Below are 27,356 nucleotides of genomic sequence, written 5' to 3'. Positions count from 1 at the left end.
TTACCTTAGAAACCTGAATGCTAGTAACTCAATTCATGGCTGATTAAAAGGTTCTGCTTGTAGCTGTAAAGGTAATTATCATGCTGTGCTATTTTTCTAGACTACAGGTTTAGCAGATTAATGAGCAGACAATCAGTTATTTCATTTAATAGACAGCTCTCTATCATTTCAGTAGCTCCTGTCACTTTGGAGTGTGGGATTATTTTCTTCCCTGTTTTTTGCACACACTGGAAATAACACCTATTGTTAAAACTACATACTACATTTCTCAAAATTATTTCAAGGACCATTAAAAAAACAGTTCTTCACAATTTTTCTGTCCTACTAAATAAAATGTACTTGGGATCACTACAGGAAATTAGACAGTCTGACATAGAATGGCCAATGTCTGTATCATTAAAGGACATTTCTACAGGAAAGGAATAGCTTTGCCCTTTACAAAGTATTTCTGCCCTATACTAACTTTTGAATCATACCTGGGACAGTGCTGCTTGATCCATGTCAGGACATGACCAAGAAGAGAGGCATAAATGCAGATGTGAAGGCTTTAACAGGCAATGGCTCAAAGAGGCAAAGCCTCTTCCTTCCAGCCAGTTTTATTTTCTCTCCTGATATCTGCCAGCAAAAACACCACGTTTACAGAATATCATATCCTTTGACCTGACACTGCAAGCCAAATCTGTGCTCCACATTATAGAGAGCTGATGTCTTTCTCTTTCGTATAAATTGTAGTCATTACAAAACAGGAGTCACTGAAAAGGAGATCATATGCCTCTCCAGTATGCTAGCTTAGAAAGTACTTTCATGTTTTTCCTGGTCTTTTCTGTCTTAGATCTGACTACATCTAAATTTGTGACTAGAGTCAAAAGGTTTCTTGCAGCCAGAGGAAGAGTAGACTTCATAATGATTTTGGTAGTTACAGAATTCACACAGAGGATTTGGAATTCTTGCTTTAGGAAAGCTTTTAAAGCACAAGCATATTAAAATTTAAAGCGATGTTGTTAACATTGTGTATTATACTCATAAGTTTCTGCATTTACGTTTTCAGTGTTGAAAAACTGGTAGAGGTTGCACGACATCATATTGAGAGTTCTAGCAAAATCCACTATGAAATGACTTTAGAAGGTACAGATTTCTTCATCAATAGCGATGTAAAAATGGTTCCTGACCCTGTTCCTGACCCTGTTCCTCCACCAGAATTTCAACGCATAGAAATCTCAGGAAGTAGTACTCTAACAATTTCACAACTTACTACACTTCATAAGCAGTTTCTACAGCTGGCACCTAAAGGTAAGAAATGTTTTCCAATCAACTCCCAAAGGACTGTTGGTTACCTACTTAAAATCTAGAGTAATTGGGAGCTTAGTTAGTTACCTATATTGTTAAAGGTAATATTAGTTATCTGTGTTGTTAAAGATTGTACTACAGTTAAAGATCCTGCTACACAGAAAAACAAAGTCATAGTGGGAGATGTTGAAATGTGAAATAATAGACCACGTGAAAGTTTTTAATAGCTTTCCTAAGGGCTTTTTATTGTCAAGACCACATATTTAATATTTCTCTAACACCTCTCTTAACCTGTAATAGGTTTTCAGTACAGTGTGTATCATGCTTACTTTGCTTAAAAATGCAATTTTAATTTTTTTTTACTAATTGAGAGCTCATTGAATTAAGGCTATGTTATTTTAAAACACCGTTTTAAAATGATCAGTATTTTTATGAAGCTGTTATATAGGCTGTAGTATAAAATTAGCCATTCTATTCTTAAAGTCAATGTGTGCCTGTTGTTTAGGTGATTTGCAAGCATTAGATCAGGTATGTAATTTTTTCTACCTTTAAACATGCATTTATTGTATGTCTACCCTCTAATTATGGGAATTCAAGGCTTCGGATGCCTAAAAAGCCTTGCAATAGTTCCTGAGACTGTATAAATGTTACAGAGTAATTTAGGTAAGGCAGTTTTAAACTCAGATGGAAAGTAGTTACACATGTATTTGCAGATTGTTTCATTACCAGTGTTCCATATTATGGTTATAAGTTTAGTATTATTGCCACTAAGATTGTGAAATACAATGTGTAAACAGGTGCTTGCAATTCAAGATCTAACTCTTCCCATGTAGTAAGGCCACAAAGGTACAATGAAGTTGGGTTTAGTTCTTTATTGGGAAATCCTTTTCATGTGTATTTATACAGCAATTCCAATTTTCTTTTGCATATAAAACTGGTTTAGGCAGAAAGATATTTACAGTTTTCCCTCAGTGAGATGCATATCATCCTGTCTCTAGTGTAGGAGTGTAGATGTGGGTGTAAGCATTTCAAAATGTCCTGTAGAGACCTATTCTGCACACAGTATTGCAGATATATAATGCGACACAAAACTAGGAATCTGTATGTTTGTAATAATTTACTGGGCCATGGAAGTGAAACACAGATACCAGTTTGATTGGTACTTGCACTTGAGAGGGTTTTTTTTGTTTTAGATCACTCATGATTGAAATACTTAAATCTAAAAAAAATTGTCTATTACAAACTTTATTATTCTTGACATATTTAAGACAGACATTTTCTTTGTAAAGTTGTAATAATTAGCAAGAAAACAACTGAAGTCTTTATCATTCTACAATATTTCACTTTTGATAGTATTGTATTCACTAAAAAGACCCAACATGACTTGTGTGACTATCTGAAAGAGGAAATTTCTTGCCTTAGCTGCCATAAAACAGTAAAAGAATGCTATTGCTTGTTCTCTGAGACAATGGGAAAGAATTATTGTTTAAAATAAGGTGCTATACCCTATGAATTTATCTTCTCTTTGGTGTCTATTAAGTTAAGATACTTACCTTTTTTGGATAGCTGAATTAGGATGGAAAGCACAAGCTGTGCAAATCATCTTTAAAATACTTCCTCCCAGTCTCTTACACATTTTAAGACAACATAAATCACATCATAGGTTTCCTAAGGCAACCACTTCATTATAGACTCCTTTCTTTCCTAAAACATAGGAAAATTTTTCATAGCCTTCTGTCTCCCCTTGTTCAATAGAATGGTCAACAGAAAATACACATCTCGGTAGTTGGTCTCTCACTGAACAAAAGAGTAAAAAACACTAAAGCACCCAGCACAGCAGTAGTGAAATTGTTGATCAGCATCTCTAAAGGAGATACCAAAAAGTAACAAACAAAGCCTTATCTTGGAGAACCTCCAAACAGATCTAGATTTGCTGCCAAATATCCTATCTTTTCTTATTCTTACACACCCCAGCATATCTCTCAGCATTCATAGTTGAAAGCCACATAAAAAAATCACATGAAGTATAGGCTATTGGGCAAGTCTAAATAGAATAAATCTACCAATCTCCTTGTAGTAGAATAGAGGTAGTTCTGAATAATGGATTTCCTAAAGTTGTTCTGAAAAGTGGAAATTAGGCTTTTCTAAAGCATCATGGAGATTGCATGAAGCATATTTTTACTTAGAAATGCAAGCAAACGAAGAGTAAAAAAGGAGGAGTGATTCTATTAGAAGAAATTAACACGTAAACAGGTTTCTCTCAAGTTATTTGGTAAATGTCAAAAGGAAGTCTTTTCAAGATATATTTAACAAATTACCAAAATTAAAGCTAAAAGTAGGAGTGCCAGTATACTTTAAAAATGTTCGATATTCATGGAAGAATTCTTATGAAACAGTTTTGTGTTTCCTAGGAATCTAAAGTTTTAAAGAATTGACGATTCTTCACAGACAACTTTGTGCAGTCCTGCACACTTGGCTCTCTGTGGAAGCACATTATTCTCCATTCTAAACATCAGCGGACAAAATTAGCCTGTGCTGGACCTTCCTACCTACTGACAGTCTTTCATTTGAGAAAACAATTTACTTTTTTTTTTATTATTATCCCAAGTGCTGTTGCCCAAAGTCAACATGAGTCTGCACTAATCAATTTCACTAATTCTCTGATCAAGTTTTGAACAGTGCTCTAATATATTACCCTGTACTTTTTCATAGGAGTACTTTTTCATAGGAAGAGCTGTGATGAGTCTTAAATGGAGCCACTAACATTCACCTTTTTTATTTTCTCTCTTACAGTCTTTTTGAATGCATGCCTTTATAGTCAACAAAATTAAAATATCTATTATTGTCTGTCATCCTCTTTGATTCCCTTCAGCACTGTGATCTTCTCTAAGCACATCTTGTCATTTCAATTAGCGCACACATATGGAATGTGTCCATTTAATTCCAGAGCTGTTTCAGAGAATTCAGTTTGGGTGTGGTTTTGCATTACCAAGCAGATCAAAGTAGAATCTATCCCAGATTTGTTCTCCATCTTATGACTGAATCACACAAGGGCATTTTAATTTTTTTTCTTTTTCACAGCCATGATCCTTATGACCCATTACAGTTTAATTACAGAAATGATTCTGTAATTAGATAAAATAGATACCAGTAAGGTTTAAAAAAAATTCTATATCAAATAACCAAAAATTGTTTAAAACACTGATTTCTGAAACTACTAGTCTGCTAAATTATAAGGGACAAAAAATGTCCATGTTGCATTGCTGTTTGCTTTCAAATTATGAACTTGTGAATTGAATTTTACCGTGTTGATAGATTGGGAGCAGACAGTTATATTAAAATGTGTGTTCAGCTGAAATGCTACCTTTTCAATGGAATATTTTATGGAGACAGAATTATATAATGACCCTCGATAATGTCTACATGTTATGCTTTCTTTCCCCAAGCACTTCTGTAGAAACAATTTAAGAATAGTAACTGCCTGGCTTTGATACAAATAGAGATTGAATCCATATGAGAGCATAGGAATAGTTTCATCATCTCTAACATATCTTTTAAGGACTATTTATCTTCAATGTGGGTTTTTAAAACTTGAAAATATTAAAGTTTTAAATTTGTGGACAGAGGAAGTATTTCTTTCTAGGTGAAAACTTAGTAATTCCACCAATAGTTTAATTTACACCTCTTTTTGTGACTCTTACTAAGTCATGTATGCTATTTAATTTCAAAAATTTGTGGAACATATTTAACATGTTTCTGTGCATTTGAAAAAAAAAAAAATATGTGTATGTATGTATGCATATGTATATATATGTGTATATATAGATTGATAGATATATGTATATATATGTATAAAATTTTAAGATGTCAGTCAGCATGACAGAGGACCTCATCCCTCACTACATCTGTACAGCAACAAAATACCTTAATTCTCAGTGCTTCTAAGTTTAAAGTCCCAATTCTTGCTATTTAATGAAGATTATAATATAGTAGCAGCAGTAATAATTAGTGAATAGATTATGCAAATGTTTACAGTGAAATTGACCTATAGGGAGTGATGAGTCTATCAACAACTTGGATGGAAAGTATCGTGTTTTTGAGACTCCCATCTTTTTCATCTAAGGGTACAAGTATCCCATATTACTACCTTTTAGAGTCCTGAAGTTCAAAGAATATAATTCAGCTTTCAGGGTTTATTTCACTCATTCATCCATATAAAATTGCTACAGAGTCTGGTATGTAATTTGCAAAGGATTATTATCCAAAGTTCTAGGCAGGAACTGCTATGGAAACAGTTTTCTCAGTGAAAATAGAAGGGAATACTAATCTGTTCAAATATTTTAGTAAAATTTTATGGTAAGGGAATAACTGGTAACATAATTCTCTAGTATAAGTTTACAATCTTTTAGGATTTTGTTGCCTTTGTAAATTTATAATCTGAATGTTTAATAGAGATTTACTACTTCATCAGTTTATGGAGTTATTTTTATACAGTGCCTATAGAAAATACTCTACTGACTGGTGTATCATTAAGAAATGGTCTCTTTTGTATATCACCCTTATAACTGAGGCATAGTGATTGCTCTTTTTTTAAATGTCACAGGTTCCATTTAAAATGTCACAGTCCTGGTTCCCAGGCTGTAGTGTAAACTTATGCTGATGTCATGCTGCTTTTTAAATGTTTGTTTTTTCTGTTTTCAGTTTCACTAGTGGTAATAATCTGTTATATCTTCACTAATTTTTTTTTTTGGCATTTTTTTTTTAAGTTTCTTCACTGTTTATTGAAACATGTAAAGGCTTGCCAGTCACTCTGTGTATCAGAGAATGATACTGCCTTTTAAGAAGATTTTAATGAAAACCAATTCTTCCTAGTGTAGCTTTTCCCACGTTAGTTTTCTTCTTGATTTCATTTGATAACAAACTTTATAGGAAGAAGTTGCTTCATAATTTGCTTCATAAGTAGTACAGGCTGGTTTCCTTTTGTATCCTCTATTCTTTCCATGGTACCACTGCGACAGATTCCAACTTTTCCTGTATTTGCAGTTTCTCCATGTGAATTGAAAAAAATATTGGAAACCCTGAAGGTTCATCGTACAGGGAATATTACCCTTAATGGTGCATCACAGGTCTACTCTGATTCCTATTTCCCTAATCACCAGCAAATTTCCACAGGTTTCTGTATGCCTAAAGAAGTGGTAGGCACTATAGAGGTATTAAAATGTTTCTGTCTCTTACAACCTTTTTACTTCTCAAGTTTCAGGTCCAATTCTCCAGCCCTCCACCTCTTTTTCACCTTACCTTGTGGTTTTGTGTCTGTCTAGTGAAGATTTTTAATCTTTACTCTGTGTTAAGAATATTTCTCTTCCTCTTTTCAGTTCTGTTCATGGTACCTGGGCACATGTCAGAAAAACTTTCTGAGTCTGTTTGTTTTGTTGTCCATGTGGACCACAGCTGCTACCTCAGATTTTAAGTTATTTACAAGAATAATTCATACTGAAAATGTATTTAATGCATGTTCCTAACTTATTAATATTATGACCTTTCAGGATGCTTAGAATAGAATGGAACAAGTTGTCACTTTTTTCAACAATGGGAACAAACAGTTCTCACAAGTTGTGTATTATATGTATATAAAAATTTGCTCCTTCTTCTAAAATAGAAAAGAGTGGCATACAAAAACTGTTTTTCTCAAGACATTTTAAAGCACTAGAAATAGCATTTCTCTCTATGATTAGCTTAATGTACTCATTAATTTTTCTTCTTGATGTACCCATCACAATAAGGAGGGTGGAGAGTCAGATTTTAGGTCATCTGCAGAGTTACTTTGGTTAGTTCCCAGTGAACAAATAGATTTCTCATTTTATTGCTTCCATTCTGCATGCAGTTTCTCTTTCTTGTTTGATTGCTTTCTTTTCAAAGTCCTAAAATTATGGCAATGGTGTACTAAAAGAATCATTAAATTACTGGGCAAAAGTAGGAGATAAATGGGATCTAGAAATAAAATTTTCGAGATGAGAACAATCTCAGTGCATTAAGAATGCATATATGGTTCTGAGAGCAGTAATACTGTCATTTGCAGGTAAATACAAATACAGATCATGTCAGCTACTATGTAAGCATCTTAGGCATTCTGACATAGTCAGGTTTTTGATTATGTATTTACAGACTTCCTCCAAGCTAACATTTCTGCTAATGCCAGGTATGATGGACACAGTAATAAGTTTGTGACTGCAGCAGTAGTTTTTGGAGACATTTTGCCTAAAAGACCATTCTGAATTCCACTTCATAACTTCCCTCTTCGCTGTTTCAAAAATAACACTGATGCTGCTGCACTTCATGGGTTGCATACTCTGACAAATGTCTAATAATCAAAATCAAAACTGACAAATTCTTGCAAGAATCCTGGGAAGCCTTCAAGAGATTTAAGAGTAGATCTTCTTTCCTTTTGCTGTTTCATGACTGTTCTTTCAAGTCACACTCTTGTCCCAAATTAACAAGATAAAAATGGACAAAAAAATAAAAGATTCAATTGATATTTTATCAAATAAAAATTATTTTTTATTTAGTTGTTTCTTTTTAAATTGTAGCCATAAGAGCATTGAAGCAATTTAAAAGCAAGACTAATTCTGCTAGCAACAGAGAAGCTGGTGACAGAGGGAAAGAGAAGAAAGATTTGGAACGTCAGAAAACAAAGAGGAATCACCAGTTTCCAAAAATATGGCTAACAAAATACTCCTGGTTAAAATATGATGATGAAAGGGGAATAATGTTTTGTGTACCATGTCGGAAACATAATGTGGATTTGGGGGAAAATATTCATAATTTTTGTTCTGGCACTGATGACTTCAAACTTGAATTTATAAACACACACCAGAGTAGTGAAGCTCATGCTTGGGCTACCTGCATGGAAGCTGCCAGTTCTGCTTCACCAGATACAGCTTCTGCAGAGCAAATGTTGAAGAGCATGGACTCCATAACATTGGGTAGAGTAGAAAATATTTTTAGAAGATACCATGCTATTTCTAAATCTGGCTCTTCCAATACAAACCCTGATGGATTGTGCAAACCAGATAAACTTTAACATGACCTTCCTCAGACTTGTTCTTCTGAAGACTTTCCTAGACAGGCAGAACAGATCCATCTTCCCATTTCTGATTATTAATTGCATGAATTAGTCTTACCATAACAAATACTCTTACAGACAGGATATGATTAATATACCTCACAGCTTTAACTACTTTTTATTTCCTTGTAAGAATATTTTTAAGGGTTGCAATTAGAATACTGTATCTTGATTTTTAATCTAGGAACTGAGAATAAGTATGATTTAGAGAATATGTATTTTCACAATTCTGTGTATTCTAAATGCACCTTTTCACTTGATAATTTCAAAAGGTAAAGCATACCAGCAGAATATATTTCTACCATTAAGGAAATAGCTGTGATTTATATCAAAAGATAGCTAAAATTAAATCATTAAAGACCCTTTTTGGTTCCTTCAACAGCAAATGAAGATGTACTACAGGTAATTTGGGAGAAATGAATACGAGGTCATTTGCCTTTGAATCAACTCTCTGCTAAATCAAGATAACTCTCTATTTTCAATATAAAATGTATGTAGTAATAGCAGATTCCCAATATCCCACACCCTACTGCATTACTCAGCTCTGCTCTGTACTGTGTATGCTATATCTCAGACACACACAGATATATATATGTGTGTGTGTGTGTGTGTATATACGAGACATACAGTCTCTTTTTGGTGTTTTGCAAAGATGCTCGTACTACTTCTGGGTATAAACAGTGTGTCAGAAATTGAGTAGGTTTTGAAGGAATGCCTGATTAAAGCATGTTAGTCCACTCCAGGAGAATTAATCTGAAGAGATCAGAAATAGAGATCACTACTGTGTGTTGTATAAAATATCTGTACTTGTGATTTCATAGACAAAAAAAAAAAAAAAAAAAAAAAAAAGCTTAGATATACTTTGCCTAATAAGCAACAGGATGGATTTAATGGATTACCTTATTAGATATGTGGTTTATTATATATTAGAATTTTGAATTCAGACAGTTTTCTTTTAAATCACATAATAAGTACCAAGAGGGTTCTTTTTCCTCAAAGTTTTCAAATGGAGATTTTTAATTATGTTCAGATTAGAAAAAGTTTGAAAATGTGTCCCAAGGATGTTACACAGTTGAAAACAAAAAAAAAAGAAAGATAAACAAAAAAATGGTAGTTCTGTATCTGTAACACTAAAGTCACTTTCATGCTGCAGGGTGGAGGCATGTTTTCTCATAATCTTTTCATGCATGAATCTAACATAATTCCTTCAACCTCACGTCTCAGGAGATATATTCTAAGCAGGTGATGATTCTTGCTGCTTTCTTTTGAGATGTCTTTTGTTTACATCCATCCTTATTGATCTAGAGTTTCCAAAGTTGTATTGTAGCAGAAGACTTTACGTCTAGGGGGGAGGGGAAAAAAAAGGATTATTTTCAATTACTTCCTATGTACTTTCTCATAATATTGTAATCTGCTGTAATCCTTGGAGACTTTTCTATAGAAATTTTACTTTGTCACTAAGATTCCCTTTGGGATATTTATTCAGTTCATTTTGTCAGCCCAGTGGGGCACTTGACATTTATCTTTATTGGATAGTGTACTTTTATTCTAGACTTTTTGAAGTTCACTTTGAATTCTAATCCTGTTCTTCAATGTGCTCAAAGTCTGTTCCTGAATTGTTTTATCTGCAATGTAATAAATGTATCAATTTATGCAGTCATTTTCCAGAAAGTTCTTTGATCTGTTTCTGGTGAAACTTACTTACTGACCTGACCATCTCTCCAGTTTTTCAAAATCTTCATGAATACTGATTCTTTTTATAAGATGCCTGCTACTCCTTTTAATTAAAAATGTTTAATTTTCTATTCACTCTCCTACATTATTCAACTAAAACTTATTAGGTTTGGTTTCTTTTATTTTGTACTTATAAAAGGATTTTGTAAAGAGCATACCTTTTTTAAAATGAGACTTTCTAAGTGGAAAAAGCCAATTCTGGGAATTGTTTTCCTTTTTCCTTCCTAGAGGACATTATTTTCTTTCACTGCTTGCAGAATACCATTTGCAGACACCGGTATTCTTTTCTGGGTACCATCTGTGTAGCTGCCCACTCTCAGCATCTCTCTGTGATCATGAAGCCCTTGAGCTGAAATGATGAGTCACCTCTTGTTTGGTATTATAATCAGATACTCAAAACCAGTTCTGTGCTCTGTAATATATAGCCAAATCCACCAAGTATAGACAAAATATCTAAAAACAGTGAGGAATATATTTCATCCCTCATGTTTATGAGGGATTTCCTCTGTTCATTTGAGACTCTCATTCCTTCTACATATGTCAATAGGAGGAATTAAGTCACAGTCCATTTGAAATTTTTGAACTGTTATAACTGGAATTGTCCCTTGTCAGATGTTTCAGGAGGAAGTAGTAAAGTAAAAGAAGTTGCCCTACAGCACATCAGCAGTTCTATAGTTAATATAAGCAATTATATAGTTTATGTAAATTGTGATTAATGTTTTAAATTTCAATCCTTTAATAATTTCAGACATTAGTTTTGATGCAAGTTCTTTAAATTCCTTGTCCCTCAAATACTTTCAATATATGCTTCTGAAGTCAGGTACCTTCACTAAAAGTGATATGACGATATTAGTACCCTTTTAGAATTCTATGAAGAAAATCAAATTTCAGGAAGTCAGAACCTCATAAAAAAAGATAGGAACTACATATTTTATTGTCCTGTAGGGAAATCATAGTAGGGGTTAAAGAGTTTAAAACATAAGGTGGTGTGACATCATGAAAGCTAATTTAGACTGGCAGTGAACAAATGGAAAGGGAAATGTTTAGCAGAAAACAAAATAAAAATTATTAGCTGGGCTCTTTATGGTAAATCAGTAGAAAATCTGAGACTGCAAAGAAGATGTAAAATATTTCCCTGTTGTTTTTTGTTGTTCACTGGCTCCTTCATGGACCATATCCTGTTTTCCCCGTGAACCACTGAAATGTTACCTGGTTTATTGAATCTTAGATGAAATGTCCCAGTAATGATGCTCCTGTGATGAGGTTTCATTGTGCTATATGGAAATGATCTGATTCTTGAGGCTTGAAGTTTTCATGGAAAAAACAAACTTCTGTCTACCTTAAAATTATTATGTTAGCAATCCAAGCTGCTTCAGGAAACAGCACATGGTTTATCACAATTTTTAGAAGATGTTCTTTCTCAATGTAGATAAACTCAAAAACTATCAAGATGTGTCATCAGAACACTGTTACCACTGACAGTATTTTTTTCCTAGCTTTTGCTTTCATGCTGAAATATGTGGGAGGATACAAAGGCTTCAAGTCCGGGTGGTTCTCCCTTCCTTCCTCCTGTCCCAACAGACTGAGCTTCCTAAATCTATTTTTGTCCTCTTCTCTACAAGATTAAATATGTGTAGGATCTCTCTGCTGTATTAAGATGTGTTGAGGGCATTAATCCTGGTTTTCCTGATTGGAGATAAACAGATCTACAGAGATGCAGACTATTAATTCAAATTGGCAACTTGATTTTGAATAGCGACATAATGGAATTAATATTCAAACACATTCTTCATATTCCTATCACATATCTTTTTAATAAACCTAAATCTCATTTCACTGTTTCACTTCAAACAAAGTGTCTTAGCCATAGAATGTGAACAGCTTTGGCTTTTCAAACAGACAAGAAGTTTAACTGGAAAAAGGAAAAATATAAGTAAGTCTTTCCAGTATTTCACTGATTGTATTTGCTATTAAAGGTAATCTGAAAACTCCTGTTTTGATGCCATGGAATTGATCACAACCTAACCAAATCAGCTTTATCTCTCAAAATTTAAATAACTTGAAACTTATTTTACATGTTTTGTTTTACTGCAGAGGTTTTGCAGTGATCTCTCACTGACCCAGAAAAGTCCAATTCTGAAAGAAAAGACCCATGTCTGTCTGTTAAAATTTTTTATGCATAATTTTGTGTTTTAATACCATACATGAAATTTGAAGTTTCTATTCCTGCTTAAAAAAACGAATAGGGTTTGCTGGACTTAACTGATCTTTTCTTAGGATTTCTTTAAAATAAAGTAAGTGGAGCTAGTTTTAACTCCCAAATGTGAGTTATGAGAGGCTTTTCAAACAGTTAAATTTTGTTTCAGAGTTCAACAGACAACAATTCTTGTGTTTCACCCTATTCTCTAGCATACACTTGCTTTAAAGAGTGAAGATAGACTTATGATTGATTAAAATAGAGCAGAGTGGAAGAAAACGTTGGTAGGTATTCAATACACAGAAATCTATGAGATTGTTGTCTGTGAATGAGTGAGGATGGATTAGTGATCTTAATGATGATCAGGACAAGTACCAGAAGAATTGTAGTGCAGTGAAATATTTGAAATTTTGCTATTAGATAGGTCACATATGATTCGTTTTAAAATGAGGAGATTTTATGTTTGGTTTGGAAAATATTAGCATTATCAATAGTCCATAAATGGAAACTAAATGGCTTTCTCATATGGGCATTAAAATTTTAAAATAGACCTTTTTTTTTTTTTAACAAAAGTCTATTTAAAAGGCTAAACATATTTCTATATTGATTTTTTATTAGGTTTTATACCAAAGAAAGTATTTATTGAGACTGTTAGTGGCTTGGTTAATTTGAATCTTGGACTAAATTGCTTTCCTGATACATGGAAGAACTTAACACTTGCAGATGTAAGTTAACCCCTATATTCTCTTCAGCTCAAGTGTTGTTTTGTGTAGAAGATGCAGCATTGCCCTTAGTATGATAAAATGAATATTATAATACTATTGGGCATTGCCAGTTTTTGTTTAAAATTCTTCTGTTTCACTAAGGAAGGATCATGGAAGTCACTGTGCCAGACATTTTGTCAGCACTTTATTTATTTATAATTTGCAAATTATATAATTTCTTAAGACACCATCCAGGTTTTCAGACTGAGAAACATGAAAACTTCCAAATCTTCCATACTGAATTCATTTCTCTTTCAGATGTTGCTGGTAAACCTATGGAATAAAAATGTTTACTTGTTTCAGCATGTTTTGATAACTATTTCTGATAGTCAGCCATGATTCACATTAAGATTTTAATTGAATTTCACAGGATTTCACCACTTTATTCATATATTCTTCACACAGATGAACTGCATGAGTAAAACATTTTAATACTAAAGTGGTGTAGTTCCAGTAAGTTTAGTGAAAACTAGTCACATCTGTCATCTTGACTATATAAAAACGTAATGTCAGCACAGGGAATTAATTATCCATGGAAAGCTATCAGTCAAATACTGTCTATTAATAGACCAAATGTGCATGTATCCCATGCTCTGTATTCTTTGAGAACTTTTAGTGCTTATAAATCCTAACTTTATTTTAATAATAGACTTTTTTTTTCCTTAAAAGAACCATTTTTAAATGAGATTTAAATTTATCATGGATAACTAACAAAAGGAAATTCTCAAAGCACAAGCTGAGGTATATATAGATACCTATTTGGGCACTCAGGGTGTTTATTTAGAGAGATATCAACTGCACATGGCAGTAGACCATGGCCTGTGGCCTTTTTTTGTTTTGCCCTTTATAGAAATGTGAAACCTCACTGCAGAACCTTGTACGTCGTGTCCAGGAAAATGTCTAAGGATATATGAGGATATAAGGATATATTGAAAGACTGTTATGTACACATTTGACAATATTTGCTATTTTGGTTTTATAGTTAGAAAACATGGCATCTGAATTCACAGTGAACTCAGAACTTACTGACTGGCGCAGATTCTTGCTGGCAGCAGCACAGCCTTGGCCTGTGCCATCTGTGACACAACTCCTCCAAACACTGCATGGCTTCAAGTCTGTTGATGTCACTGGATCAGGCTTCATTACACAGGAACATTATACACAGGTTATAATCCTCTTATTTTTTCAATCAAATTTTATTTTGTTAAACTCCCTGAATTGAATGATATGTTGTTTGATTTATTCACCTTGAGAAACTCAGTCTAAATTTTAAATGCTTTAGGTCTGAAGGAGCTTTCTAGTGGAAAGTGTTTTCAGGAAATTTATGGCCTAATATGTATCTCATGCACAGTTCCACAAATCAGGCTAATTAAAAGTACTTTTATCTTGATTTTCCTACTTTTCCCATTAATTAATCACAAGTGAAAATCCTTTTTGTTTTAAAGAAATCATTCTTCATGCACTTTGATGATTATTAACTCACTTGACACTGAATAAGATCATTTCCTCTAACTAAAAATAAGGATTTCAGTTTCATCTCATCAGCTTCATTTTAATTAAATGTTTCTAGATTTTTTCCAATAATTAATTTTCTCAAGATTATTCCTCAAAACTTGAATACATGGAAAATTATAAAATTATTTGATCAGTTTTCTGAAGACAACTTCTATTTCAATTGTCAAATAGTTCAGCAAGGTTTTTCTGAAAGAGTATTATAAGTACATTTTTGTTCTTTCAGCAAAATTATGCCTATTTTCACTTACTTTTACTTTGCATTTTTAAGAATACCTAGAGTGATACTTGCTGGTTCACCCTCTCACACTATACTAGCTATGAAGTATCATATATATATGCACTTATAGGTGTCTGTAGATACTCCAGTCTTGCCAGTTTCTATATTTGTTTGGTGATAATAAGTATAATAAGGTAATAAATATAATTTCCCAACTGTTCTGTATAAATTTCATAGGACCTTTATTGTAATTTTTTTTCCAATCACCAAGCATTGGATTTTAAAGAAAAATAAATAAAGGCTGTCTTAGTCCAGAGGCCTGTCATTTTCAGAACTTCTTTGATTAATTTAAAACTTCCAGGAGCACCCGCCAATACCTGCCCACCACAGACTTTCTAATGCATAAACTCTACACAGCCAGAAAACCCACAATAAATGTAGGTCCATGTGCACTTATTTTTCTGTTGTAAGTTTTACTGAAGAGTTTACAAATAAGCTAACAAGACATGCAGGCCAAGAATGTACATTTTCAGTATAGGATCCAATTTAAAATATAATATTAACCAAGCAATTAAATTAATCACTTAAATATTACAAGGTAGTAAATATGCAATAAAAACAGATTTGAATAACCTTCCACCGAGGATTTGAGCTGCTTCAGCTGCCCTCTCTCTCTGCACCTATACTGGTTAATTACGCAGTGCTGGGCCCCATCTCCGGGTAATGGTGCTGGGTTGTCCCTGCTGTGATGGTTTTTTGTACACCCTGGTGTGGTTTCACACAAGTGAGTTTTTCTGCAGGAAGTTTGTTCATGCCTATCCAGATCTAGCTGATCCTGTGTCTAGAGGAAGTACTACAGAATTGATTCTGAGCACTTTTAATTTACAGTCATAGCTCTGGCTCTGTAGGACTCTTGGTGCTTGCTGTTGTTGGAGCAAGCTAAGGAGAGCCTTGCCTCTATCCTTCACCATACTGAATAGTATGGACAGTGTGGACAGTATGGACAGTTTCTTCTATAAATACAGTCTGGACAAAAGGTGTAGGGGTTAGAAAAAATCCTGAAAGGAAGAAACCAGAACATGAATAGAAACTCCATATCATATTCTGCTTCTTTAGCAGCATAGATTCACAACTACATAGTTAATTTTCACTTTTTTCAAAAGCATACATTCACTTCTATCCTACTTGACTTTCAGTAATTTCTCAAGTATCTGTTACAACGTACAAACAGCTACTTAATTATTCTTAGGTCATTGTATATTAATAACAAATTCAGTTTGATTAGGTCCAGAAATTAAGCCCTTAGTAACCTGTGTGTTGAATAGCTAGAATATAAAGAGCACCTTATTTCAACGTGTGAAAATAAACAACCTTATTTATTTATTTATTTGTAAAATCAGGTTGGCTTATGGTTTAATGGAAATGAAGATCTAAACATAACAAAAAGTTGCGAAGAACCTGTGTCTTTAGAAAGGATAAACCACCTCATAAAGGTAACTGAAAACACAGGTATTTTGAAGAGATCACTATTTAAACATGAGAGGTCTCATTTCAGGTTTTTGGGTCTCTGTTTTTCAGTAAGTGCTGCATTTTTTTGGTATTTTTTTCAGGTCAAGTGGTGCTTCAGAATAATGTAGAGAGGAATCCAAGAATCAGCCTTGAGTATACTAAATCATAGTCTGCTCAGAAATACTTAATTACTCCTCTTTTTGGCTGAATGGCATTAATTTTGCTACACAGCAAGCAGCTTTGTAAAGAATGGAGGCAATGATCACTGCATCTGAGCTCACAGAATTTTCCATGAAAGAGGATGCTAATAATAATCTGAATACAAAAACTGCTTTGAACATATTTGTCATGATACAAGGTTTTATTAATTTCGCCCTTTTCTGTGAAACTCAGTTTCTGTTTCCTTGCATTACTTAACACACATTCATGATTTATCACAGCCTTGATCAGTGTAGTCTCAACATTTTCTTAAGTATAGTAGCTCTTATTAGCAGTAATTAGAATAACTGCATATTATAGTAAATAGAATAACTATATTCCATTCTTTTCTCTACAGTCCTTGATTTGTCTTTCATTTAATTCCATATATAGAAATTAATTTGCTTATTTTTGCCCTTTTATAGTTTTTCTTCAGTTTATTTGCGGATACAAAAAAAGACATTGCTCTGCTGGACTATATCGAGATGCTGCTTTATTTCGCCTCCCACTCTGATCCAGTGGAGGGTGTATACAGAGCACTTAGCATTGCTACTGGAACATATATTCACAGAAGAAAGAAAGCTTCCCTTCCATGTGTGGTAAAATATTACAGAAAAGTACTAGAGAATAGTAGTAGTAGTACTTTCAAATTATAAATTAACTAGACTTCTCTATATTTGCATATCCTGGGTAGCTCCAGTCCTTACAAGTAGTCTCACTGAATTCATGGGAACATTGCATTGGTAATAAAACTCAGAAGGATTATTTCGAAAGTCTGGAAATTTGCTTGCCAGTAATGAAAGTTTAAGATATTTACTGGTGACTACTCCTTGTGCATATGAATGGAAGTAATTCTTTTGCCTAATTGACCAGCTGTCAGTCCCTGGAATCTGACTTACACAAACGTTAACTCAAAATGCAAGACCTGGTATTATTACTGGTCTTACTTTATTTTCCACTACTTTTCTTTGGGGTATTCAGACACATCTTTGTTGTGTTATTTCCAAATCTTTAGTTTTTCAGTAAATCAGAAGGTTTAATAATAATTCGTTTCATACAAAAAAAATTTAAAATAACTTTTTCAGCCATGATGAATGCATTGTTACATCAAATGAAACTTGTCATTTGAACATTATTAGTATTTCTGGAGTATGTTTTTATTGTTAAAGTCTTAACACTTGAATTACCCTACTGCATGCATCAATTGCTTATTATTGAATACTTATTGAAGTATAAGTCATTTTTGAGACATAAATTATTTACGTGTACACACCTTGGAAAGAGGTTGCTGCTCAAGAGAATAAAATGATTTATTGCCCTGTCACAACCACAGTGACAGCATTTGCACAGGACTTAAAGTACAATTGAGATATCTAGAAACAGTATAGAAAAGGCATTATTTTGAGCTACACAGTCATATACATATGCAAAATAGCATTTTGTAATTTCAGACAACAGAAGTTACACTTCCCTGTGTTCTGTTTATCACAACTGTTTTTGTACACTGGAGAGACTGAATAAGACAATAATACTTTCCACATTTCATAGGAAGAAGTGCACAGAATGCTCTCAATTAGATATTGTGGTATTAATTTCCCATATTTCGGTGGCAAGTTCTAATTTTCGTCTCATTGGATATAAAGCTACACAACCTATTCTCCTCTTTGCCATTTTCTGTTTGCATTGATGTTTTTGGAAGTTTGGTAGAATATAGGTAAGATCACTGACATCAACATTATCAACTACGTGTCAACTTCTTGAGGTTGTAAGTCAAGAGTGAATGGGATCATTTGCCTTCAACCCAGAATTCACTGGATCTCTGAGGAGAGAGATGTCCCATCTAACCTGAGCATTTCCTCATGCCTGCTTTCTCACTCAAGCCATTGGCTCTGAGAATCTGTGCTATGTCTGATGTATGTCCCACAGTGTAGCGAACATACGGATTGTGTGCCTAATTCACCTTGGAGAGTCCCTCAGAAACCTGGGAATATATAAGAATTAGATAATAAACAAATCTTGCTTGTGTGGATTCTCTTTGACTTTATAGTTATCTAGGCTGGTGCACAGAATCACTGGACCAAATTTAAAACATCATTTTAATATTTTCTTTCTTCCTCATGAAGCCTTGTGCCCCATGCCTACACACTGAAACAATAATGTTGAATACTGACAAAGGACAATAAAAGAAATCCTGTACCACTGAAGTAAATTACATTAGTTTTCTCTATAGACTTTAGTAGAGTGAATTTCGTGACAGTTATTCCACAAACACGAGGGGGCAAAAAGGAAATAGTGCTTTGATATTGTGTCATGTTTGAGCCAAGCTCCATCAAATACAGAGTCTTGAAGACATCCAAAGTGGTTTTCATCATCAAATTAAGAACCTAAGCTGTTATTTCCCTGTGGCCATTTACATGTGATCTAAATATCCCAATTCTCACTCCAGGTACTGGAAATTTAGTAAATATTGTCAGTGGAACATTCATTGGTGAAATATAAAGAGCTATCCAGCTCATCTCTAAGAAGTTTTACATCTTAGGTAGCTGGCTCTTACATAGGCACTTACTGAATTTCACCTAATTTGCCTCTTCTCTTTTTCTTGTTCTGTGTTGATAATTGTAATGACTTCTCATTGGTATTTGCCTGCAGAAATACATCTGAAGCTTTCAATGTTGTTAAGAGAAGCTCAGACAAACATTCTTGAGACTTCTTTTACTAACTTTGTTTTAAGTTTAAATAAGGTTATTACAGGTTGTGTAGGTCTCACAGCTCAGTGTAAGCAATGCAATGAGAGACCCAAAAACTTCAGTGCTGATATTTCTGTAATCTTGATTATGTGTTGATTATGTGTTGTATCTTGATTGTGTGTTTAAAAGACTGTAAATTACACTACTCCTCCTCAAAATGAAATGTATTAAGGCCCAAGGCACATAGCACAAGTATGATTGAACCTCAGCAGTCTCTCTCCCTCCTAATGAGGAAAGAAATGGTTTGTTCAATTACATGCAATTTCCTGCTGCTTAGTGGTTAATCTACAATGTGGCATAATCTAGTCAAAAGCACTGTTCACCTATGTGAGGTCCTTTCTCATCTTTGTGCTCACAAATCTCTACAGCAGGTAGAGATGAGGGTTATCTGTTTAGTTTTTGGGGTCTTTTTCTCTTTGACCAGCTGTAATATCACTACAAAGTTACCTAATTGCTTGCTTAAAGTAAACTTAATTTTTCTGCATAAACTAGAAAGTACCTATATCTGTGGAGAGCTGGCTAACTGTTGGTCAAAACACAGTTCTTGTGCTGACTAGATTTGGACTAGAAAATTCATACTTCTTTCATGTGAATATCCAGAATTATTAACTTTAATGCTTAAATAAACAAAAAGTTCTTGGTATTGTTGTTTGTAACTATTAAATCTTTTTAGGTTTTGTTGCTCTGAGAAATACTAATTTTTCTGTGCAATGTTGGCCACATTCATGGAAAAAGCTGTCTATTAAATTTTTGATAAAGCCAAAATTATGGATATTTCTGGACTTTCAGGATCTATACCTCCATCCTACAGTGCAGTAGATAATTTTTTGTGAGATGATGACTGTTGTTTATTAAGAACTGAAGTTTGGAATTATAATTCATTGGTTCTTAATGGGCATTTAGGTGAAACAGATCATCTTCTGACAGACTGTTTTTCCCCAAGTGTGATACCTGTGCCTAAATTTTTAGGATTCTTCAAGCCCTAACATATTGTCAAATGAAAAGACTTTAATAGAGGATGAAAATGAAGTCTTGAATGACACAGGTGAAGGAATTATTTCAGTGGCATGTCTACTCAAAGTGTTTCACACTGGAGGAAGTAAAGATGAAGGCTATCATAGATTTAGCTGTCTGAAGAAGGCAGAAAGCTATGATAAGGTAGGCAGATTGATTCAAGGATGGTTTTGTAGCTTGCATCATACATTAAAAAAATATGCTGTGATCTTTATGCTTTTCCACTGGTTTTTTTACAATAAATTGACCACGTATTATTTTTATTTGAAGCATTTCATTAAGATGTACCAAGAATTAGGTGCTGAAGATCTGACACCCATTGCAGTTGAACTCCTTTTGAAGCATCCTTTCATGGAAGATTTGATCAACACATGCCAAGAATACAAACTTCCTGTAAGTATTCTGTCTGGGACCAAAGGCTTTAAGCACACATGCATAAATTTGCATTAACCCAGAAATGTACGTGTAATTAATGTACATACTACCAATAGAAAATGCAGTGTAGATCAGCTATACAGCCCAGCAGCTTTAGGGTAGATCAGGTTGTTTTCTTCTCTCTCTTTTGCTCTTAAACCCAGTCTTAAAGGTGCAGAACTTAATATATAACATAAACTAAACGATTGAAGGTACCAGTATCATAAAGTCACCCCAGGACACAAGTGTTTTGTTTTCCATGAAAATTCCATCCAGCAAAGATGGGGCTGCTTTCTGACCCAATTTTTGTACAAGTTTTGTTGGCCTGGAGCTGCCTCCAAGTTTTCCACTGCCTTGTCTGATTAGGCTTTGCCTTTCTCCCCATCCACAAAAAGGAGTCTGGTTGAATTATCCTCCCAACAGGATTGTACTGCAGGGCACTGTAGGATATGTGGTAGATCCCATTCCATTCCAAGGCCAACCAGGCAGCAGAAAAGAGCATGCAGAGGCAGTACAGGTCCAAGTGTTCTTCCCTGCTGCCTGCACCTATGTTTAAACATCAATTAAAACAGTTGCACAAAAGGCAAGTTTGGCCCAGAGAATCACCCTGTTTAAGGTATCAAACTATGCAAAAAGTACGTGATATACCGGGTGTAAGAAAATACCATGAGAAGATGAGAGGTTGTGTCCCACATCAAATATAGAGTCATCACAAGGTTTAGATGATCACCCACATAGTGTCCTGCTAAATGTAAATCTGGATAAGATACATGATACATGATAGTTTAGGAGTGATTTGCTGTTTCTTAATTATATTCCTCACTTGTAGGGTGTGAATTGCCCAGTGTTTATTATATCACTCATAATCATTCTTAGTGAAAGATAGTAAAAGATAAAATATAAGAATTTTTACTCAGTGAAAGTGAGGGTTAAAATTCCATTTGCTACAGTAAAAAGTGATAGAAAATGTAAGACAAAGACAAGACTATTGAAGGTTATAACTATCCACGTGTCCATCCTGCCTATGTTGATGTTGCAGCCAGTTTGGGAAGATGGATGCTAGGCAATGTTAGGTCATTCCTCCCTTCCCTTTTCTTCCCTTCCCCATTCTTTCTTCCTGACTCTTTGTTTAATTGAATACTGCATTTTATAATTTGGTTTTTTTATAACCTCACTGATTTTCCTGTAGACCAAAGCATTTTTTAAACCAGCTCTTTAGATGTTTTCTTCCCTAAGAACTGTTTATGCACTCACTGACTTTGTAGTATTCAATATAATGCACCCTCTTCATGAAGACTAAATGTGATGAAACTAAAGAAAAACTTAATTAGGGTGCAAACTGAGTAAAGCCATATCTATATGCTAGGCAATTTACAGGGATTCCTTGTTAAAACATTTTCACTCTGGCCTGTGCTATTTCTGGCTGGTAGGATATATCCAGGGCAATTCAGGTATAAAAATTGTTGGTCTATGAGAAAAGCTTTAGGATAGTGGATATGAATCTTAGCAGTAACTGAGGGTTTCAGTGCACATATTCTAGCCCAGAGGAGTTCCTACATCTTGTTTATATGTTGGTGTAATTTTATTTAAATGTGACATTTTTCTGCTTAATTGGCAGGTTCCATTGATGTCTGTATCTCCTGACTCAACAGTTAGGTGATACAGAGCTTCAGTTCTCATTTTTAGTAATTCAAAATTCCTTTTGAAAAGGCCTATACTGACTGTATCTCAATTAGAGTACTCTATGGCTTCTGTACTAAAACCACATTATTGCATTCCTTGACTGTAATGTGAAATACAGACTTTTGTTTTATGCGTGAAACCTATACTCAAGTTTACAAAAAGAAGTGCTATATTCACCAGCAAACAGGTACAGAGACCCAGGATCCATTGTTTTAAGTATGTTATAATTCTGGTCTATTCCATATGGACTCCAGGATGATTTTTCCTGTATCAATTCCCTATTTGAGGAACAGGTAAACTTTTTTCTTTCCAAGACAATATTTTTAGCATCAATTATTTTTGCAGAAATTCTCCTTAGAGATGTCTATAAAAATGAAAGTCAACCACAGTGCTGTTATTTTGAGATCTTTTACAAGATAAATATAGCAAGTTAGGGTGTGGTTTCTAAAAGTTAAAATGTTTCTACTAATGCAGTTGTAAACAACAGAAAGTAAAATGTTCTGTAGAGAACTATAAAGGGAATGTCTAGCTTACAATTTTTCATATTTAAGTTGGATACCTGATTCTTTTGGATCTTGATGACCTGTTCAATGTCAGGTATTACTATCTGTCATAGCTCAAAAAAATTTTTTTTCTGTGTGAGCTATATTGTCTTTTGCAGGGATTTTGTTTTCTCTGCTAGTGAGCTGGCAACATCCTGCATGATGTTTCTGACCTTTCTGTCAGCCTTAGTACAAACATCTACAAATTAATATGACCAGAAATTCTATTACTTTTTCATCATGTCTTTTCTGTCCTGATTACAAGGTTTTCTGGGTCTAACTAGAACTTTCAAGTGTTTGCCATTATCAACACATTTTTTTCACTTACCAGATGAAATTTATTCCTTGAGAATAGGCAGATGACATTTACAAGTGCATGTTTATGAAGGTACTTCATTACATGCTCAATTAAATTTCCTTTAAATAACTCTAGTAATGAATGAGAGAAGATTTTTATTAGACCAGCTGATTCAGATGGGAGGAGTAAACAATCTGCTTTTTCCACTGCGTGTGTTTGTCTATTCGATTTGGCCAATTAAGGGGTTTTCCTTTGGCCTCATTATTTATTGTTAAAAATTTTACCATCTGTTCTGAGACTGTCACAGATACAGTAATACAGAAACAACCACATATTTTAATAATTCAGCATTTTGATTGTGATAAATTTAAAAAAAGAGTCTGGGATATATTCTACTTTTGTAATTCTTAATGCTTAATGCAGTATGTGATTTTGAGTGGACTACATTCTTATAAATACTGAGGACAAGGTAGTTTGATAATTAGCATGGAGTTTATTAATATCAAAAACATTATGATAAACTGGATAAATTATGTTACATTTCTTCTTCTGCCTTCAAATCCTGAATAGTCCTTTAAAAAAAGGCTCTGTTTTTGAAGATAGGGATATCATGTCATATTTCTATGTGTTTATGATTTGAATACATTTAGCACAGGCCCTTGCTTAATCAATCTAAATTAACTGTCATATAGTTACTGCTGTTACTGTTGTTCATTCTGTTAATCACTTCAGTAACATAATTCAGATACTCTTTCAGATAGAAGTTCCACTGAAGCAGGATTTCTATTAATGTGTAGTTAACATGCCTTTGTGAAAAAACATTTATTGCTATGTTGAAGAACTATTACAAAACCTGTTTATACCCACAACAGCCATTTAATATTACACAACAAACATGCAGAACTCCATGTATCATTTCACAAAGTAAAAGAGATTCTTGTCATAGGGAGAGCTCATACAGATTATATTAAATACATCTTATGAACTGAACCAGGTATCAAGGTTTTGACAGAAAAAAGCACTGCTGATGCACTGTCTAGTCATAAGCTGTAACTGTAATACTTATGAAACTTGAGAAGCTTTTTTCATGTGGTGTTTCAAATGTCTCAGTGTGCAAGAAAAGGAAAATCTAACTCCGTGTTTAAGTACTTCATTTAAAAACAGAGACCTATGCTATGGTTCTCTTGATCATGTATCCCACCCCTAAATAATCTTGGAAACTTTAATTTACATAAAAGATGTTTTTTCTTATATTAAAAAAATACAAATAATAGGTGTTCGCATTAAAAAAAATAACTTTCCTTCATTAAAGATGGACATAGCAAAACTGTTGGAGCATTCTATCCCTATTTTCTTTACAGTATTTAGTACTACAGTTATTTTTATCAAATGAGGATTGAAACTATGTTTTCTGACTTAATTTGCTGAAAAATGCCTTCTTACAGTGAGATGTTTCCTAGAGTCAAAGATAAATATTAGTGAAATCCTCTAAAACCAAAGGCTGGTAATATTTTCTTTTAGCATAGTCCTGTATTCACTGCAATGCTTCTGACATTTTGCAAGTTTGTGAGGCATCATTACATGCAGGCAATTCCTGCGTTTAATGAAAGGTTGTATCTCCAAAATATGCACAAAATATATACTGGAATACATGTACATAAAAATGCTATTATATCTTAAAAATCTGACAGCTAATTATTCTTCTAAAGGAAAAAATGTGAATTCTTACAGTATTAGAAAATGCTAGAAAGTTAAATATTTATCTTTATTTTGAATGCTCAGCATGTTACTTTTTTTAACAGAAATTTCTTGTTCATCCTACTTACACATCCTACAATGGATAGTATTGCTGAAATGGGATATGCAGAGATTCTGCTAATACAAAATTATTGAAAATTAACAAATCAGAGAGTATGCTATAAAGAACTAAGCACAAAATTAACCTACTGAGGTTATATATTATTCAAAGTGTTAGTTACTTATTTTCTTTTATATCTATTTCCTGGAATTTTTGTTTAAGTTCAGACTGAAATATGACAAAAAAAAACACTCTTAATTGAAAATTTTGTCTTAGTATGTTCTCAGTAACATTTACTGGTTTAAACAGTCTTGTTACCTCTCTTTAGCAATAATATTAAGCTGATGTTTAAGATCTGTGTTTAAGAGTTGCATTTTAACACAGCACTTTTTGTAAAACCACCAAAGGCAATGAAGTCCTGTGGATAACATGAAAACATCATCTCAGTGATATTACAGCACCTCAGCTGGATGAGTTCCAGTGCCCTGCTGGAAGACGTTATCTGTAACGTGGGGAATATATAATTTACCTCCACTGAAGTTAGTTTTTCACCATAATCTAGTCAGTGGTAAACTCACCTCATGGATAGACAGGGTGTTATTATAGAATAGGTGTTATTACTGCAAGTTTTAAGGTACTATTACTGCAGTTTACAGGCTGCAACATAAAATCACTTTTAACATTTCCTTTTTCCTTTTCATAGGATATTAAAGTCTTTCTCCAAAGATCCAAAGAAGCACAATCAATTGATGAGGAGCAAAACAGGTGTGAAGACATCAATGTATGAAAAACTACTGTTCATGAACATTAGAAATCTTTTTTCCCAAATTCTGTAAGAAATGTGTCTTTCAGGTCCAGTCCTCTCTTCCATGAGAAAAGTTTTTCTGTTTATTTTTGCAAGGGCAAAATCCCATTCCAACTACATGTTTTCTGTTACTTTAAATTTAAAAAAAATCAAAACAACAAAACCACCAACAGGAAAAGTTACAGTTTGCTCATCTTAAATAGTCTGATGATATTTCTAAATAAAATTAAACCAATTTCTGAATTTAGATAGAATTGGTAGTGTCTTCATTAAGATTTGGTTAAAGAAAAGAATATGTCCCATTCTTCGAAATGCACTAAGATATCTATTCAGCTTTTGTTATATGTACAGTTAATTAATTATTTGTAATTAATTAAATGCTGTAATCAATTAATCTTTTTAAAACATGTTGCAACTTCTAGCTAATAAAATAAATGAAAACAATTTCCTCTGAGACGAGGATAAACTGGGCATCACATTCATGAAAATGATGTGTTTGTTGACAGTGGAGATGATGAATCTTTGCCACTGAACCTTTCTTTTTCTAACCTTGCAGTACATCTCAACTCTACCACCTGCTAAAGACCTGCTTGCAGTCCTTTTTTTTATTGACACACGGCTTTTATTGACACACAAGGGCACCATATACTCCAGTAAGACTCAGACTTCATATAGAAAAAGAAACACCCACTTCAGCTTTTTCTATATGAAGTCTGAGTCTTACTGGTTTTCCTGAATAACAGGATCTTTGTGTTTAAATGCAGTTTTATCCAATTTCTCCGTTCTCTTGTGTCTAGTGATGGCTGACTGTAAGTAGATAGGAACTGTTTTTTCATGGATCTTTGTGACATACATTTCAGAATACCCTTTGTAAATAATTCCCCTAGATTTGAAAACGGAGACGCGTAAAAATATCTCTGTTTTCAGTGGTATTCTGGTATTCTACTGATCTACACTTGACTACAGTCAAGTTTTCTGAACACTAAACATAGGAAACTTATAACTGTGATTATCTGAACTCAGTATAGGGTCTAATTTTCAGTCTGTCAGCTGCCCAAGATATTAGCAAACCTCCAGCATTCTTCACTGTCTTAGTAGCTTGTATGTGAACACTGCTCATTCATTCTGGGTATATTTTTTTCTGTATTCATCATTGCCCTCATAAAATTGTACAAAATGTTTAATGGTTCTTTTCCATGGTTTGATTCAGCAAAGTATTTGAACATATGATGCTTTTTAAGAATACAAATAATCCCATTGAAATAATATAACCCACAGGGGACCACAAACCTTTACCCTTTGCTGAGAATGTTATCTGCACAGAATATTTTTTCATTTTAATATATCTTCATTACTTTTTAGCCAAGTGTGCATGAGATAGTATAGTACCCACATATGATGATCCTTGTGAGATTTCTAGACTGCTTTTTTGAGTTATAAAACAATTGTGTATCAAAAATGCAATAGCAGCATATTAAAAAAAAAGACGAAAGGTTAGACAACAACTAAGA

The 27,356-nt window shown here is 33.7% G+C and overlaps 1 protein-coding gene across 7 annotated transcripts in view; it reads left to right on the top strand.

The window, feature by feature from the left end:
- The window catches only part of SPEF2 (sperm flagellar and cilia associated 2), a 72,533-nt gene extending 46,441 nt beyond the window's left edge, over positions 1-26,092 (top strand). For 3 of the 7 annotated variants that reach the window (XM_086867659.1, XM_086867661.1, XM_086867664.1), the window contains 8 exons: positions 1,049-1,290; positions 12,960-13,066; positions 14,088-14,270; positions 16,238-16,330; positions 16,970-17,143; positions 20,261-20,449; positions 20,576-20,698; positions 25,744-26,092. In XM_086867659.1, the coding sequence (XP_086723785.1) occupies positions 1,049-1,290; positions 12,960-13,066; positions 14,088-14,270; positions 16,238-16,330; positions 16,970-17,143; positions 20,261-20,449; positions 20,576-20,698; positions 25,744-25,827 (1,195 nt within the window). In that variant the 3' untranslated portion in view covers positions 25,828-26,092. Of the gene's footprint in view, positions 1-1,048; positions 1,291-7,874; positions 9,261-12,959; positions 13,067-14,087; positions 14,271-16,237; positions 16,331-16,447; positions 16,687-16,969; positions 17,144-20,260; positions 20,450-20,575; positions 20,699-25,743 lie in introns of those variants that run through there. The other 4 variants (XM_086867660.1, XM_086867663.1, XM_086867662.1 and 1 more) reach the window with 4 other exon arrangements.
- The last annotated feature ends 1,264 nt before the right edge of the window (positions 26,093-27,356 follow it).

The sequence above is a fragment of the Cyanistes caeruleus genome, chromosome Z, assembly GCF_971803275.1.
Source record: "Cyanistes caeruleus chromosome Z, bCyaCae1.hap1.1, whole genome shotgun sequence".
NCBI classification, from domain to species: Eukaryota; Metazoa; Chordata; class Aves; order Passeriformes; family Paridae; genus Cyanistes; species Cyanistes caeruleus.
Note: the sequence above shows the minus strand (reverse complement) of the source record. Positions and strands in the feature narration are given on the sequence as shown.